At 39.1% G+C, this 12,606-nt stretch overlaps 1 protein-coding gene across 4 annotated transcripts in view; it reads right to left on the reverse strand.

Annotated features, from left to right (window-relative positions):
- KHDRBS2 (KH RNA binding domain containing, signal transduction associated 2) overlaps positions 1-12,606 on the reverse strand; it is a 641,322-nt gene that overhangs the window by 239,903 nt on the left and 388,813 nt on the right. For all 4 annotated transcript variants that reach the window (XR_007355927.2, XR_007355928.2, XR_007355926.2 and 1 more), the window contains one exon: positions 2,689-2,816. Coding sequence is in view for 1 of the 4 variants with exons in the window: in XM_048845206.2 (XP_048701163.1) it covers positions 2,689-2,816 (128 nt within the window). In the remaining 3 variants the exon portion in view is untranslated. The remainder of the gene's footprint in view (positions 1-2,688; positions 2,817-12,606) is intronic.

The raw sequence follows: 12,606 nt of genomic DNA on the forward strand, positions 1-12,606 counted from the left end.
AAGGCTCTTCTGTAAATTAAGTTGTCATGGGATAAGAGGGAAGATCCTTTCATGGACTGAGAACTGGTTAAAAGACAGGGAACAAAGGGTAGGAATAAATGGTAAATTTTCAGAATGGAGAGTGGTAACTCGTGGTGTTCCCCAAGGGTCAGTCCTAGGGCAAATCCTATTGAACTTATTCATAAATGATCTGGAGAAAAGGGTAAACAGTGAGGTGGCAAAGTTTGCAGATGATACTAAACTGCTCAAGATAGTTAAGACCAAAGCAGACTGTGAAGAACTTCAAAAAGTTCTCACAAAACTAAGAGATTGGGCAAGAAAATGGCAAACAAAATTTAATGTGGATAAATGTGAAGTAATGCACATTGGAAAAAAATAACCCCAACTATACATACAATATGATGGGGGCTAATTTAGCTATAACTGATCAGGAGAAAGATCTTGCAGTCATCGTGGATAGTTCTCTAAAGACATCCACACAGTGCAGCTGCAGTCAAAAAAGAAAGCGGGATGTTAGGAATCATTAAAAAAGAGATATAGAATAAGAAGGAGAATATCTTATTGCCCTCATATAAATCCATGGTACACCCACATCTTGAATAGTGCATACAGATGTGGTCCCCTCATCTCTACAAAGATATACTGGCATTAGAAAAGGTTCAGAAAAGGGCAACTAAAATGATTAGGGGTTTGGAACGGGTCCCATATGAGGAGAGATTAAAGAGGCTAGGAATTTTCAGCTTGGAAAAGAGGAGACTAAGGGGGGATATGATAGAGGTATATAAAATCATGAGTGGTGTGGAGAAAGTGAATAAGGAAAAGTTATTTACTTGTTCCCATAATATAAGAACTAGGGGTCACCAAATGAAATTAATGTGTAGCAGGTTTAAAACAAATAAAAGGAAGTTCTTCTTCACTCAGGGCACAGTCAACCTGTGGAACTCCTTGCCAGAGGAGGTTGTGAAGGCTAGGACTATAACAAGGTTTAAAAGAGAACTGGATAAATTCATGGAGGTTAAGTCCATTAATGGCTCTTAGCCAGGATGGGTAAGGAATGGTGTCCCTAGCCTCTGTTTGTCAGAGAGTGGAGCTGGATGGCAGGAGAGAGATCACTAGATCATTACTTGTTAGGTTCACTCCCTCTGGGACACCTGGCATTGGCCACTGTTGGTAGACAGGATACTGGGCTGGATGGACCTTTGGTCTGACCAAGTATGGCCGTTCTTATGTTCTAAGAGGTCTGCTCTAATGGTACAGTATCCCAACTACAGTGATATGAGCTGGAGGAGGCAGACCTTAATAAATACAACACTTTGAGAAAAAAAATCAATATAATTTAGTATTTTATCATGTGTAAGAGTGTGCTAAGTGTCTCACAATATGGATATTTAAATGTGATACCTCCCCCTAATGAACTGAAGGGAGAGTAACAAACAGTATGGGGACCTTTGGGGAACAAAGGACATGGACAACATAAATCAAATAAATGGATTAATGAATATTAGTCAACAACATGATGGATGCAGGAGGTTGAAGTTTCTTTTCTTGCTTGCTTGTTTTTTAATTAAAAACAGACCTATATTAAGCTCCATCCAGAAATGAATTTATGTAGGTACAGGGGTCAACCTGGGTTAAAGTATTGCTTTAAATGGCTAATTTCCTGTGGGCTTAAGAGTGGAAGTGGGTCTTAAGGAGCAATACAAGTTAAAACATATAGTGGCCTTGTGAGCAAAGTCAGAGTGATATATAGTTACAGTGAAAACATGAAAATATCATAGAGAATCCGGTAATACTTGGAAGGATTGTGCAAGCCAGTGTAGGACACAAATTTTAGCTAATCCAATTAGAACTGATAATATATACTGTAAATAACATTATTTGTTTAATAATGTTATCCTTCATGGAATTAACAATGCCTAACAATGTAGCACAGAATGTATTCATTTAATCCATTAATGAATTTGCAGTGATAATGTCTCAGACCTTCCAATACAGATAAACAGCTCACACTCCAGTGTGTGTGTGTGTGTGTGTGTATGTGTGTGTCTCTGCACACGCGTGCAAAAAGAGTCCTTCATTTTGCTCAATCTGGAGCAGGCTGCATACTCTAGTAAGGCTGCTCTGAGTTATACCTGCTGTCAATACCCCAAGATGATTGTTAGTTGGGACTCAACAGGACTTAAGTTAGCTCCAGCCATGCTGCCTGTAATAGCGAAACTGACTCTGTCATTGGAGAAATCCCTTACCTTGGATGAAGAAAAGGAGTACTTGTGGCACCTTAGAGACTAACCAATTTATCTGAGCATAAGCTTTCATGAGCTACAGCTCACTTCATCCACAGTATGCATCCGATGAAGTGAGCTGTAGCTCACGAAAGCTTATACTCAAATAAATTGGTTAGTCTCTAAGGTGCCACAAGTACTCCTTTTCTTTTTGTGAACACAGACTAACACGGCTGTTACTCTGAAACTTACCTTGGATGATTCTTCCATAGCCAGATACACTGGCACAGCAAGGCTCTGGCAGCATTATGGCCCTAACATCTGTGAATTGTGGGTCATAGACTTGGGACTGAAACAACCACATACCAGTGTTGAGGAGAAATATATTTTGGCTTACTGACTATGTTAATAATCAGATTATAAAGAGCATGTGTGTTTCAACAGGCTGCATAAGAGAACAAAGTACCTTGATGGAGCTGCAGGTGGTACCCGGATTCCTCTTCCACGAATGCCCCGTCCACGTGCTGAATCTTCAGAACCATTCAAGTACGACAATTCTCTCAGCTGCTCCTGACGGATTTCATCATTGTAGTCCTGAAAGTTAGAAGACAGAACTGTCTGAGGTTTTGGTGTGTAGATTTGGCCTTCCTGTCAAACCATCCTAAACCTAAACTCTTTGTGGTCACATTCAACTTTGCACATGCAAATCACTTCTGTTGCAGTTTCCTGGCACTATCACATGTGCTGAAATGATAGAAATTATATGTGCAACAACTACCTGTCCCTGATTTGTGTATATATCTGGGGGCTGTGCATGTAGCTTCTAATACTTGGGAGCATTGATGTAAATGTGTTCACAAAGTTACTTACACATTACTTATCACGGATTGTAAATCTGTCTTTTGAGAGCTACCGCATATGAAGGACAAATGTAAAAGGGTGTTCACATACTATGGTGCTGATCTCAAATAGTGTAGTGGCATAAAAAATCTAGTAATATACATCATTTCTGGGGTATTTCTTAATTGCTTATTTTTAAAAATCCCTGTCTTCTACTATCTATTCCAAAACACAGACTCCATTTTGACATTATTCCCTGGCAAATTAAATTGGATCAACCTGACTGATAATTTAATCATGCCTACCAGTGAATGTAGGAGTATTAAGTTGAACCTCCACTTCCATACATCTTTACTTAATTTTTCTCCTGAGTAAAAACAGACTTTATGTTACTCCATATATCTTCTTAGCAGGAGAGCTAAATTGAGCTCTCTTTAGAGCACAGAAATGGCACTGCGAAGTAATAAACTCGTATCTCATGATACAAGAAAGACCCACTTAGCTGAAATCTTAGAGAACCAACTCCACAGCATTCCTAGCTTTTTCTGGATAGTAAGCAGATCAAATGAATTTCAGTTTTTACTGATACAATATTACATAACATGGCCATCACAGACATTTTTTATTTAGTCCACAGTATTTATTTTCTTAGTCTTAAGCAGAATTCCCTTTTTCTCTAACCTTGCTTTTGTAGCTAACTCTTGTGCTTGCTGCTAAGGGTATAAAATTCTAATGCAGTTGCTGGCTTTCTGACAATAGAGTGTGCAACAGTTAATTAGTATTTCAAAACAGAAAAGATTATTGAATTTCAACCCTCCAGTTTTTCCATCCTTGAGGAAGCAACTGATCTGACAAATAACAGCATTGACTGGCATATGAGGATCAGAAAACACAGCCTGGAGTATACCACAAGTGACACTTCTTTTTAGCAGAGGTTAAAAAAAAATCCTCTCAGTCATTTGTGTACATAATTAGTACTCCATTCACTGACTGAGATCCACAAGCCAGCCAATAGACACATGGAACCAGGACTCTGCTCCTTCCCTACCCTTCCCCACACTAGCCTTGCCTACCATCCAAGGAGGGAGTAAGTCATCCTGTAGCCCTCCTCTATTCCTGAGAGTTTGGAGCCAAGATCTAGGTAGTCTGCTTAGGGACATAAGGGGGATTCTTACTTCCTTGTAAGAGATTGTACCCCAGAACACAATCTAACACTAAATTTCCAGTGAGCAGCACTATAATAAAACATATTAATGGAATTTTAACTTTAAAGGAAAACATCCTTTTACTATTATTATTAAAATCAAGCCCAAATAATGGTTGGCAGGTGACACCATGCCCCAAATCTTATTGCACAGTGTTCCCTCATTATGTCATTAGTGATATTGCACCAAAGCATCCTGCTAGATCAACCTGCTGTGTAGTAGATGGTAGGAAAACTACACATAGCATCCAACAGGTAACATTTACAGATATAACCAGACATCTTCCACTGTCCATTGAGTAATGTTATGCTAACCACTTGTGATGATGACAGTTTATTTCAACATTAAGACATCAACATAGACTATTTGGTTTGCTCCTGAATTCCCAGAGAAATGCTGAGGGGTCTCAAGCACAAACATGAATTAACCTTATCCAAAATAAAAGGCAAGTTGGGATAGAAGGAATGGAAAAGACAGTGAGGCAGGGAAGCTGACACATTCTGGGATACTGCTTAAAAGTATCCCTACCAAGAGACATAGCTGTGCAAAAAGAAAGTTCCTCAACTCAACTGGTATCAAAACCTGTAGCTAATGTATTTGGAAGGATATCCTGAAAGAGAGTGATTTTAAAAGTTAGAAATTCTACAGAGATCATTTATCATGTGTGCCCTTTACAAAGCCTAATAAAAATGTAATCTTCTAAACCTGAAGTCTGAAATTTTAGACTGCGATGCTTACTTCAACTCCCTCATTAAATAGGAATTTAGCACTGAATTAATCTTTCATAACTACTACATGAGTCCAGCTAGCAATAGAGTATCTGCTGAATATTTAATTGTAGCTGAGTTCAGTGCCTAGCTTTTGAGGAAAAATTATGCTGCTGATGCATCAGATACACCTAATCCCAAGTGTATATACAAGAGTGAACACAAAATGTTGCACATAAGACATACCTGTACTGAGCAAAGAGTAATGAGGTATTTACATACTTTATATAGCATTTTAGAAAACCCTCACAACCACATGAAAATAGACTCCCGAGTGATAGGTATTTTGTCCGATACTAGTCTTTTTTTCACTAATTGTGAAATCTCTTCTCTGATAATCTAATTTAATCTATATCTTTTCCTGATAGATCCATGTTGTTTATATCCGTAAAATATTACGGATGTCCAGTCAGTCTGTCTCACTAAGAACGATAATAAGAGTACCATCTACTTTATGATAGAAATGATGGACATTTGCTTAAACACTAGAAACACTAGAAACCTGAATACTTAGGCTTCTACACGGGTACCTTGACTTTCAAAGGTGCTGAAAATTCCAGCACATTCAAAAGGACTCAGTATTTCTGTAAATCAGGCCACATAAATGTCTATATGTGGATTAATAGGAAAAATACATGAATGTTTGATCACTGACTTTAGCAATCACTCACTCATGAAGTGTATGAACACAGTTGTCTACAACTATCAAAATAATTTATTTGATAATCACATTACAGCTAAGAACATGTGAACCCATTTAAATTAAATAAGAACCAAACAAAGCACGTACCTAAAACTCAACCAAACCTCTTTGCAGATTTAAAAAAAAAATCTTAGTAGATCTTGAAACTTGCACACTGAGAGATTCCCCAAACCTCTCTTTTATTCAGTCTGCACCTAATAAGATACTATTACTCACATTCACTACACAGCTAAATTAGCCATGCATGCATGTGCAGTCTAGCCTACCTTTCACTATAAATATTGGTAAAACTAGACTAGCACGCAGAGCTCTTGATTCTGCAAACACCTATCTTCTAGTACTAGCAGCCAAGTCACTTGACCTCTCTTAGCCTTATACTATGTTGAAAAAAGTGTCTGAGAAATAATGCTTTGTACAGAGCTATTTCATCTTCAGATCTCAAAGACCTTTACAAAATTAAGCATCAGCAGCCTCATTTTACAGCTGGCCTAAATATGGAGATTTTAAACAATTTGTAAGAGAAGTATCGCAATCTAGTGTATTAGGTATAAGGGGAGCAAAATCATAAAGTCAGACTTAAATGTGAAGAGGCTGTCATTTCGCCACAATAAATTAAACACCTTTAGAGCCAGGAATAGAAATCTAGTCTTACATCTCCAAAAACACAGACCCCTATTGCACAAGCCAATAAAAAGCCCCTCTTAGCTACAGAATATTCTTTTGCAGCTTTATACAGCCAATAGAGAGCAACATGTTTACATACACATTTAGTGACCAATTCTGTGTTATTCCATTCTTGTGCTCAGCAGAGAAATAGGAGAAAAAGGGAAAGATGGATTTGCACTGCCTATATTCCTAGGCTATGATGGGGCCTGCCAGCTTCCAGAATAACTTATAACAGCTTCAGGGCTCCATTGCATATTCCATTCAGCTGTCTTAACCATTCCGTAGCTGAAGGAAGAGGGAACCAGCCCACCCTTGCCAATGGGTGCAGCCTGCATGTATGTGGCCTACATCTTCTAAATGGCCACAACAGCAAAGCAGGAAGTCACAAAGGCACCACATATAGTCATTAGCAGCACATCTGATCACTGCCCATCTGAAGTGATTGAGCTTTACATAAAGATGGTGTGGAAGGTAAAACCAGGAGGCTGTCACAAGATAGGCATTGGCTATGTTTGAAACTTATTCTTGACATCAAGTAGGCCACCAGGTAGAGATATTGAGATTCCTTAGTGCAGGGGTTCTCAATCAAGGGTGCGTGTACACAGAGGTCTGCCAGAGATACATCAATTCATCTAGATATTTGTCTAGTTTTACAACAGGCTGCATAAAAACCTCTAGCAAAGTCAGTACAAACTAAAATTTCATATAGACAATGACTTGTTTATGCTGCTCTATATACTATACACTGAAATGTAAGTACAATATTTATAATCCAATTGACTTATTTTATAATTATATGGTAAAAATGAGAAAGTAAGCATTATTTCAGTAATAGAGTGCTGTGACACTTCTGTATTTTTTTTGTCTGATTTTGTAAGCCAGTAGTTTTAAAGTGAGGTGAAACCTCGGGCACGCAAGACAAATCAGACTCCTGAAAGGGGTACAGTAGTCTGGAAAGGTTGAGAACCACTGGGGGAATTGTCCAAACAGGGTGTCTTGAGCAAAGATGGTGGCTCAGTGGATTAAACGCATCCTTAAACAGAGATAGATGTTGCATGTCTTGCTTTAAGTAACAAATTCTGCAGATAATAACTAACAAATTAGCTGACAGGAGCACTGTATCTAATTCCGACATAAAAGAAAGAAAATTTAATAAATATTAGATTTACTCAGCTCTAATACTAACATGTTCTGACATCTGTTGGCAGGTCACTTAACGGACACTGGTTAGGTTTAAAATTTTAATGTATATTCTTACTTTTTTTTTTTACTAACTCTGTGGAGAGAGAGACCCTGTTCTATCCCAGCTCTGGGAGGGGAGTGGGGTCTAGTGTGATATAGCGGGGGCAGATACATTTGGGTTATATATAAGATCAGAATGGCCATACTGGGCAAGGGTCCATCTAGCCCAGCATCCTGTCTTCCAACAGTGGCCAATGCCAGGGGCTTCAGAGGGAATGAACAGAACAGATAATCATCGAGTGATCCATCCCATCATCCACTCCCAGCTTCTGGCAATCAGAGGCTAGAGACACCCAGAACCTGGTGTTGCATCCCTGCCCGTCCAGGCTAATAGCCATTGATGGACCTATTTTCCATGAACGTATCTAGTTCTTTTTTGAACCCTGTTATAGTTTTGGTCTTCACAACATCCCCTGGCAAATAATTCCACAGGTTGACTGTGAAGAAAAACTTTCTTTTGTTTTAAATCTGCTGCCTATAAATTTCATTGGGTTACCCTAGTTCTTGTATTATGTGAAGGAGTAAATAACATTTCCTTTTTTCAATTTTTCCAGACCATTCATGATTTCATAGCCCTCCATCATATCCTCCCTTAGTCATCTGTTTTCTAAGCTGAAAAGTCCCAGTCTTTTTAATCTTTCCTCATACGGCAGCTGTTCCATACCCCTAATAATTTCTGTTGCCCTTCTCTGTATCTTTTCCAAATCCAATATAGATTTTTTCAGATGGGGTGACCAAATCTGCATGCAGTATTCAATATGTGGGCATACCATGGATTTATATAGAGACAATATGATATTTTCTGTCTTCTTATGTATCCCTTTCCTAATGATTCCCAATATTCTGTTACCCTTTTTGATTGCCACTTCACATTGAGTGGATGTTTTCAGAGAACTATCCACAACAACTCCAAGATCTCTTTCTTGACTGGTAACTGCTAATTTAGACCCCACCATTTTGTATGTATAGTTGGGATTATATTTTGCCATGTGCATTACTTTTGCATTTATCAACACTGAATTTCACCTGCCATTTTGTTGTTCAGTCACCGGTTTTGTTAGGTCCCTTTGTAACTCTTCGCAGTCTGCCTGGGACTTAACTATCTTGAGTAATTTTGAATCATCTGCAAATTTTGCCACCTCACTGTTTACCACTTTTTCTAGATCATTTATGAATATATTGAACAGCACTTGTTCTCGTACAGACCCCCGGAGGACACCACTATTTACCTCTCTCCATTGTGAAAACTGACCATTTTTTCCTCCCCTTTGTTTCCCATCTTTTAACTGGAGTGCCTGGCAATGCTTTCAGGATCATCTAAGGATCTTTAATTTAATGACAAGCCTTTTGTTATCTTAATCACCCTGCCCCTGTTTATAAAAAAAATCTCCCTGTCCCAAGGGGGAAGCTGGGAGCACAGAACTCATCACATATCACCCTCAAGCTGTGTTGCAGTTAAGAGCTCCATCTGAGGCTGAGGTGTGCACTGTAAGCAGACCTCTGGTATGAAATTCAGGGGGGCAAGAACCACACCCCCCATGGCAGTAAAGCAGGGGGAGTTGATGTTGGACAGAACCAGCAGTCAGGCCAGGTTGTTATGTCTTATGGTACCTGTTATACGCATGGTGTCAGTAGGCTGCATGTCTACTAGTCCCAGGTGAAGAGAGCTATGCCACACTGGAGGAGCACAATACCAAATAATTGCACAAGGTAAGCTCAGAATGTCTTAGACGCTGCACATTGGCTCCTCATGTGGAACTGGCTAGTTTGCTGATCAGGTTGTTCCTTGTCTTTATTTTCAGTGAGGTTTTAGTAGGTGTTCCTTGAAAGTTAGGGTACAGTCCAGTTTAACAAATAGATACACAGGTATTTGGTCATGGTCCAGCTGTGTCCATTCACAAAGATGTTAAGATGTTTGTAGGCCTTCATGTGGCATAGATGGAAGCAATGGGAAACTTTTTGGTATTAGGTTTAAGTCTCCATCTTTTACAATAATGGGCCATCTTCATGTCAGCATCAGGACTTCTTCTACATGACTGAAATCCTGCTCCTGTACTGTTGAACAGATGTCTGTGTAAATAAAACTCCTCACAGTGGTGCAGGGAAGGCCACTTGTAAAGAGGTTGACAAGTGTCAGTGCTAGAACTGAGCCCTGAGGCAGACCATTGGTCTTGGACTTCCAGGTGCTGTTTATTTGGAAGACAAAAACAAACAAACAAAATATGGAGCTGATGGCTTTTCAGCAATAGCTCCTACAAAGTGGATTGTCATGGCTGTGGACCAATGACAGTTTGTAGGCCAGATTGTGTCATATGCAGCAGTAAAATCTAGGATTTCTGCATCTATCTCTGCCTGGACGGGAAGCCATTCTTGATGTAGGTGGTGAGTGCCAGCAGTTATCACAGGTCTTATGGTTTTATCTAAAATCTGCTTGTTCTACTCTCAGAATATCATCAATTCAGTATATCAGTCCTACCTGTCCCACCATCTTTGGGTAAATCTCCTTCACTTCAGATGTGCAGTGATCAGACATCATGGGCAATTCTTTGAAGGATAAGCCTTTCAATTAATCTGTACATGCAGCTTAGCAAAGAATATTCCCTTTAACTCCCTCTGTGGCCTTGGGGCCTCCTGTAGATAAGAGCTACAAAATTTGGAGTGCTGGAGTAGCTGACACCTCATGTATCCTTTATGTGTCACATGAAAGCACTGTACTGTTCAATTAACTGCAGTGACAACTTAGAATTGGAGGAGAAGGTTAATTCATTTTACTTTGATTGCATTTACTTATTTTCTATAGTGCCCCAGCGGGGGACCCCACAACCACAGTCCAAAGTCCCAAATCTGGAAGGTACAGGTGTGTATTCTAACTTTACTAGACTTCTGAACCTTTGGAAGGTAATATATTACAAAAAAATTGTCGGCACTAGCTTTTTTATTACACGTTAAAGTTTTAAGCGTACACCATTGACAAACTAGCAATGTTAAATTCAACCCTGTCTTTACCTGAAGCATGAGATGAATGGACTTTTCATGTTGTAAAGAATCAATGTTTTGATAGAACGGGATTTCATTTTCACAGAGAAACAAAATGTAATAAAAGCTTTATAAGACTGAATCACCTTTATGCTTGATTTTTCCACATACAAATTTGCATCTGTTTCTTTTGCAATAGAGATCAATTACATCATTTGGAATCAGCATAGCTGCAATTGTTCAATACAACTTTACACTCCATGTCTTTAATAATAATTGAAGGCTCAAGATATAATATCCCATACCTCTGTGGTTGAGATATCTCATCCAGCCAAAAAATGAATACAAAGTTCAGCAGAACTGTGGGAGCTGGTTTTAGCCCAACTTGCATGGTATCCAAGTGGTAGCATATGACCTTAACAACACACAGAGAAGCTAAAAGTAGACAGCTGTTTTCATATCCCTAGAAAGACTCATGCTCTCTCAAGGCATATTTAATGTGTATGTCTGGTCTTTTGGTTACCTACACTCATGCCCATCTGTTAGGATGGCATTATGCCGATTCCCAGATTGGTCCAATTATTTTGCTAGAACATAGGTGCCAGGTAACGGTGGATTTAGATGGACAGCCTGCAGAGCACCACAAATGATGATCCTTCTGCCAAATGTCCTCTTCTCTGACTGTGGTATCACATTAGTGCCACATGCCTTTGTACAGTTGATCATATATGTCAGCACTTATGTAAAAGCAGTTGGAGTACATGCAGACAAGTACTCCAAAAAATAGTCAAAAACATGAATATAAGCTCCTGAGCTCAGGACAAAAACTGCATTTCAACTACTAGGTGAAAGGGGCCTGGTCCTACCAAAATCACAGTCCATTTTTTGTAAATTTCATGGTCATCGCATTTTAAAAATATTGAATTTCAAGCTTTCAGATATTTACATTTTAAATTTCGCAGTGTAGTAACAAACCATGAATATGTATCTAAAAACAACAAAATATAAACATGTAAACCCAATGATGACCCACTCCCCAAAAGTGACAATCTCCCATATCTCTGGCTATCCAGTTCTGAAGGCAGTGCAGAAGTAAGGGTGGCAATACCACAAGCACCATACAATAACCTTGTTACCCCCTTTTGAGTCACGAACCCCAGTTTGAGAAATGCTGCTCTAGGGTAAAAGTACACAAAACACCTGATTTCATGAGAGAGATCAGATTTCATGGTCAGTGACATGTTTTTCACGGCCATGAATTTGGTAGGGCCCTCGGCATAACCCACACTAATAAATATTGTGCCACTTCACACACAACACAAACAAAAAATAGTGAGTGTTTACCTGCTTACTGTCTGTCTGTGGGATAAAATTAAAGATCAAACCCACATAAAACAGACGATACACATCTCAGTCTCCATCAGAACGTGTTTTGATCAATGAGTTTGTGCCTATAAATGCCTATCGGCAGAATGCAAGCAGATATAAGCCAGAGTCATGTATGCTTCATTTTGACAGCTGGGGGATTTGTCAGCTTGCCACAGACTGCACTAACTCTAGTGTGGATGTCGTTTTTCTCTTTAAGCATGCACAATTAAATATGCCTGGCATCGTCAGCACAGGACACCATACTTTACAGGCATCAAGGAAGGGAGAGGTGACATCTTGCTTCTCAGCAGTGAGAGGGAAGTTGCCAATGTCTTGAATGCAAGTTCTGTGTGGGTATTTCCATGAAATTTGGTCCAGCAATATGAGATTAGTCATTGCTACAACAGAGCTAAAGGAGCCTCAAGTAGTACTGATATTCAAAATGATTAATTTTTAAACTAAATAATGCATTTAAATATCTGCTCAGAAGATTATTACAGTCAGGAAGTTTTTCCTAATGTCCAACCTAAACCTCCCTTGCTGTAATTAAAGCCCATTGCTTCTTGTGCTATCCTCAGAGGTTAAGGAGAACAATTTTTCACCCTCCTCCTTGTAAG

Source organism: Caretta caretta, chromosome 3 (assembly GCF_965140235.1).
Source record: "Caretta caretta isolate rCarCar2 chromosome 3, rCarCar1.hap1, whole genome shotgun sequence".
NCBI lineage: Eukaryota > Metazoa > Chordata > Testudines > Cheloniidae > Caretta > Caretta caretta.